Source organism: Nannochloropsis gaditana, assembly GCF_000240725.1.
Source record: "Nannochloropsis gaditana CCMP526 unplaced genomic scaffold scaffold074, whole genome shotgun sequence".
Lineage (NCBI taxonomy): Eukaryota > Eustigmatophyceae > Eustigmatales > Monodopsidaceae > Microchloropsis > Microchloropsis gaditana.
The window spans coordinates 57,748-63,747 of record NW_005803879.1 but is presented as its reverse complement, the minus strand read 5'-3'; the positions used below and the strand labels follow the sequence as shown (position 1 = coordinate 63,747).

The window sequence follows — 6,000 nt, the reverse complement described above, 5'->3', positions numbered from 1 at the left end:
TGGCCTGCGTCGCCGCCGGCGCCGTGATACAGGCCGTGGACCAAGTTGCCGCTGGCCGCCGCCGCGTTTTCGTCGCCACGCGGCCCCCAGGTCATCACGCGGGTCCGCGCGGCGCCGTGCCCAGCCACTGCTTCTGGAAGGCCCCCTCTATGACCTCCTCTGGCTTCTGCCTGCTCAACAACGTGGCCATCGGGGCCGCTTACGCCCGCCAGGCCTACGGCCGGGCCCCGCACGGGCCTTTCGCCCGCGTCGCCATCGTGGACTTCGACATCCACCATGGGAACGGCACAGAGGACATCGTCAGGGCCCTGCAGCCGAGTCGCCGCCTTCTGCCCCTGCCCGCCTCCTGGGCGCCCGAGCACTACCAGCTCTTCAAGCCCTGGCTGAGCGAGGAGGAGGATGCAGCCAGTGTCTTCTTCGGGAGCATCAACCTGGTGGACGGGCCGCACTTCTACCCCTGCTCGGGCAGGGAGATGGACAACGACCAGGCAGCCCCGAACATCGTGAACGTGGAGCTCCGGCCCCTCCGGCCCCCTCAGGCGGCGCCGGGCACAGGGAAGGCCAAAATGCTGGGTCCTCGAAAGGTGAAGGAGTACTGCCAGCGGGCCAGCGTGGAATTTCGGGAGAAGGTCAGCAGCATGCTCCTTCCGAAACTCAAGGCGTTCGCGCCCGACTTGCTCTTCATATCCGCGGGGTAAGTGCGACAGACACCCCGTTAGACGAAGGACCCCACATGGAGTTCCGCGCTTTTGCTCCAAGTTGCTCGTGCCTGGACCTCTCCATTGGCTCTCTCATCATTTCTCCCTTGTACAAACGCACTTCGCACAGCTTTGACGGGCACGTGGAGGACCACTACCACTACTTGACTGAGGAGGACTATGCCTGGATCACCCGCGAGCTCGTGGCCGTGGCCGAGGGCACATCCGGAAAGGTGATCAGCGTGCTGGAAGGCGGGTACCACGTCCGCCCCGACGGAGGGCCGGGCAAGCGTCTCCCTGGCCGCCCGGCAAATTCCACGCGCGGGGCGAGGGCACCAAGCGGGGGGCCGAGTGGCGCGACGTCGGATGACGACGAGGCCGGGAGAGACGGGGTCGTGAAGGACTGTCAGTCCCACATCAATGAGGAGACGGACGGAGGCTTGGCGAAGGGAGTGATGGCGCATGTCATGGCCTTAATGGACGACGCCGGCACTTTCAACATGGCGATGTGATCGTCTTGAGTAGGAGCCCATGGGGGCGGTGGCGAGGGAAATGTGCTCTTATGTGGATAGCGAGCCAGACTGTGCGTTCAAACAGAAACATAGACACCCACGTGGGACAATGTATTAACTACCTTTCTTTTTGCGAGCTGCTGAACCGAAAGTCCATTTCCTGGCGGTAGAGTAGGCGATCGAGGAGGACGATACTATTTTGTGCAGAAGTAACATTTCAATGTGCGTGAAAGAAAGTGAATTATTTGATGTGGTAATCACAGTCGAGTCCTCATCGTCCTTTTTGCGTTTCTATCTCGGGCCCGTACCGGCCATCGTGTGAGAGTGGCTCTCTCTCTACCATGGGCCAGTTCCGATCGAAACTCTTGTAGGGAATTATGGATGATTCGACAGAGAGACTTATCCCAAAATGGGCTTCCTTTTACCCTCGTTGTTTTCAATTAGTGATTTTGTGCCCTGCTGCTCTTTTTTCACGCAGGACACGCGGGGGTCAGAGGGGGAGGAGCCTGTGACGATCACGGTTGAAGTTTGGTAATCCTGTCGAGTGAACCTATGGTTGAATAGAAAGACGGGTTTCCACGTTCCAATGTACACTGAGCCCTGGTATCTTTTTACTTGTCCTGTGTTTGTATTGGATGCTCATACTGTGGAGGTTTAAAGCCAGTGGGCTGGGCTTTATTAGAAAGCTGGTAATGGTGAACAAACCTCCCACTCTTATCTATACACGTTAGCGCTAGGAAGCGGATGCCTTCGACCAATCTGAATCCTGTTGCTGCTACTGAAAAGGCCCTTTCAGGAGGTAAACGAAAGAGAAAGAAGAAGCGTAAGCTAGCCGCAGCACGGGCTGCCAACACCACTCCAAAGAGGACAAAAAAGAGTATTTCATCTGAGGAAGAGGTATGATATATCGCGTCGCCATTAGGTTTAGGAATGTATAGCATAATCGTGCTTGTTAGGAGAAAAAAATTATGGCGGTCGGGAGCTTTACGAAGAGAAGTCCGCGCGATGACGATAAAAATGTGTAAAGCTGTACATTTGTAACCAGACGCATCATGCTCCATTCCCCTCGACCTATACACCACACAGAAGCATCTTCTAGAAAAAGGGGCGCTAGCTGCGAGAGAATATCTGCAGCGATGGGCTCTACGGGTAAGGATATGCTGTTAAATGCGGTGTTTGAAAAAAAGAATTCCGTGTTTCGTTGCTTGGCAACGTCGTGGGTGACAGTGAGACACAGCTGTAATGGTAACCGATCTCATCCACGCTATCTTGGACTCTATAAAAAGTGCTTATGTGCACCATCGCATCATAGATCATGTAAAACAATTCTTTTGCGTCCGGGCACAGGATCGAGGAGGGGAGTGGCGGTTCCAGACAAAACGACAGGTCTGGATTTTAAAGCACTTGTACTCGCAAAATGTCATCGACAAAACGTTTTTCAAAAAACTAGTGTTGCCATACATAAGTACCTTGCACGGTGGCGCCAAAGAGGTAAGTAAGAGACGGGAAAAAGGATATTCTTTTTGTTGTCGGAGCGCTCTCTTCAGGGAATATGAAACGTGTCTGGTGGGGAAGCACGCATATCAATTCTCCACCTAATCAATGAAATCTTGTCTTCCGCCCTGCAGCGTGTTCTTACAGAGGCACAAGGGTATTTGCAGAGGGAGGCTGGACCTGTGAGATCTGATCTTGAAAGCGAGGAAGACAAGGAGGGGAGGGGCGAGGGCGGGGAGAAAGGAAGTGACCGTCGTGACTCACAGGGGATGACTGAGGTTGGCGAGAGCACCAACCGAGTCAGGAGGAAACGCGCGAAAAAAATAGTTGCGGCATTGGCAGATGCAGAAGGTGCCAAAGACGAGGAAAGCACAAAGTAAAAGTGAAAAACGACAGGCGGCATCCACATTCATTCGTCACGCTGCTTCTTATTTCTCAGTCGTCGAGGCACTTTTCACAAATACACAAACTTAGGCATGCCCGGGAGGGCTCACCGCGATTCGACGATTGAAAACAGCCTGAGTTGCTTCCTATCCAGTGCTTTGGTCATGCCCTTAGCACGTGACCCGTCCCTCCCTCCAAAGAGTCTCTGCAGAGGCTCAGGCCGGTGCCCCGCCCCGGCGCTCCCCTAATCGGACTCTGACCCCGACGTCGCCTCCAAGCCCTCCACAAAAGCCCGCCCCTCGCCTTCCCCCGCCTCCTCCCCCTCTATCAACCGCGTCAGCTCGATGCAATGCCTGGACGAGAAGCCCTCATCGTGCCAGAGCAGCCAGATTCCCCCCCGCCCCCCGTTCCTCCTCCCGCCTGAGTAGCATCACGTCCACCCCCACCTCCTGCGGCTCCCAGATGCCCGGCACCATGTTGACCTGCCCCTTGCCACGGTAAACGGCTCGGATCCGCCCGGCCTCCTCGGCCAGGGCCCATGACTGTGGAGCCATTCGCGTAGTTAGTGAGTATATGGGCCTAGTGTCCGCCCCCAACGCCTCCGCCCTGTCCAGAGGGGGGGCCGTCACGTCGGCTCGGAAGGTCCACTCGTTCGCCGGCACATTGGCGTCCCCCACCAGCTTGAGCCCCTCCAGGATGACGCGGCCCCCGATGCTTGGGGAGGTGCCTGCGCTGCCATCCGTCCACAGTCGTCGGAGCCGGACCTGGATAATCTCCCAGCCGTGGCTCCCATACACGCCTCTCCACAGACCCTGCAGGTCCTCGAACTCGCGCAGCTGTCCCCCGGAGGCCGACAACGAGAGGCAGGGCGCCAGAGGGTGCAACGCCCCTACCCTCGAGTGAAAAACTTCGAAGCACACTTGCGTATCCGCGGCTCTATCCTCCCGGCTCCGGCCCCGGCCTTTCGGCTCTACTCGGGCTGTCCACTTCACCAACGGCTCACCATCGCAAACTCCTCCCAAGCAAGACCCGCTTTGCCCAGGAGCTCTATACAGTCGTAAGGCCTTCACCACCTCATGCGTGCACGAGAATGTTACCTCCTCCAGCACCAGTCCCCGCCCCTCCCTGCCCCGGGGAAGCCCCTCAGGCGCCCAAGCCATGTCAGACACCTCGGTATCCTCCAAGCGTACGCGGAAGAGCTTGCCCCTGAAATCGCTCCTGAAGTCGCGAGGTATCTGCCGGAAATAGCCGAGGCATGGCCGTCCTGTGACATGCCGCGTGACGTAAGACAAGCCCCTCCACCCTCCCTTCAGGGCCAGAGCCGTCTGCAGGGTTTGGGCGGCTCGGACTTTCTGTTTCAAGGTCACCGGAGTCGGTAGCGAGACTAATTGCTCGTTCAAAACATGTGCTTTGAATAGAACTTCATCGTGTTCACATACAGATTTGTTCAGGTAAGGGCTGACTAAACACACGCGTGTCCCGTCTGCGACATCTAAAAACTGCAGCACAGTGAGCAACGTATCACCCGAAAGAGTGCCTAGTAGAAATTATTGAGACAACTCATCAGTATACATCTTAAAGACAGGATTTGCAAAGAAATGCTGAGCATTACTACGCACCAAGGAAGGGTCTCGGTGTCGAGGGCGTTGCCACTTCCCCCATGGCGCTCTGACCTGGCCGACGACCGGTTGTACTGTGTGGTGAGATTGCGAGGCAGAAGTCGAAGGGTGAAAAGGAGGCCCTTCTCTCACTCTTCTAAGGTAGTGTGTAGGAAGATGAAGAATGAGGACAAGCGGCGAGAGCATTGGAGGCTTGAAAGCACGGTGCTAGGCAGTGAAGTGACGTGTAAGATACCCCAGGAGGTCAATGTGCCGACAGACTTCCACTTATCCTCGGGCCATTAATTACAAGCACAACATGCACCTGGATGCATTTTTCCCGGAGTGATAGAGCTGTTGCTTGGCAGTCCTGCAGCCTGTGCATCTAGCAACACGTGACTTAATATATCGATTGCAACAGAAGGGGGGATCGCTGAAAAAGTCGCAGGGCGGACCGCGACGTCAAGTAGGCGAACGAGAACATCGAGTACTCTGCGCTGATTTCAGGCATACAACGATACACAACCCAAGCAAGCACAGGCCATGTCATCATCGAGAAAACGATCCCTCAAAGGCAGCCTGCAAGCGGATAGAATGGCGCCAAATTCCATGCAGAAGACCACTTTGCTCGCGTGGGCCACTGCGCGCCGGACCTCGTGTTCGACGAAGGCGATGGCTAAAGCTGACGCCGCTGCGGCATTACGAGCGGCTGATGGGTCTGCTTTTTACACCTGCCCACTATGTGGCCACGGATTTCCGTTGACGATGCAGTCCCACGCCGACGTGTGCCAGGGGAAGGGGGGTCCCACGGGGGCTCTCGGGGACGGGGGTCGAAACCGGCGCCTAGTGGTGGTGGAGGAGGACGAGGCGGCGGGGCAGGGGGGCACAATTTTTGAAAATAAGGACATGAAGCACGCTTGTAGGATACTTGCTTCCAGTGCAGGAGCAGAGTCTTCGAAACTCACGACATCGCCGCCGATGGTATCGCCCTCGCCCTCCCAGATGCCCTTTCAATCCCCGCCAACGGGAGAAGGCGCCTTCCGCGCCTCAGCCCCGAGGCTGACTTCTCGCATCGTCACCCCTTCTCCAGGTGTTTCCTTAGATGAAGGAGCTGCTCGCATACCGGATTCAGCAGCCCTAAGTGGGAGAGGAGCTGCGAACGCCTTTCACGTCCTCCGGCGGGCAGCTCATACGCAGTTTCGAAGAGAGGCCTTCACGCTCTTACGGTGCACTGAAAGCGGTGCTCTGGATTGGGCATGGGCTCCGCATGCTGCCTCTCCGTTTCGCATTCCAAAAGAGGGGGCGCGCTTCCGG

The 6,000-nt window shown here is 56.8% G+C and overlaps 1 protein-coding gene across 1 annotated transcript; it reads left to right on the top strand.

Moving 5' to 3' along the window:
* Positions 1-1,939: 1,939 nt before the first annotated feature.
* Positions 1,940-3,084, top strand: NGA_0524400 (uncharacterized protein; the record flags this gene model as incomplete). The annotated part of the gene is made up of 3 exons (XM_005855917.1): positions 1,940-2,107; positions 2,558-2,701; positions 2,839-3,084. The coding sequence occupies exons 1-3, from the start codon at positions 1,955-1,957 to the stop codon at positions 3,082-3,084; spliced, it is 543 nt and encodes a 180-aa protein (XP_005855979.1). The 5' UTR covers positions 1,940-1,954.
* Positions 3,085-6,000: the final 2,916 nt, after the last annotated feature.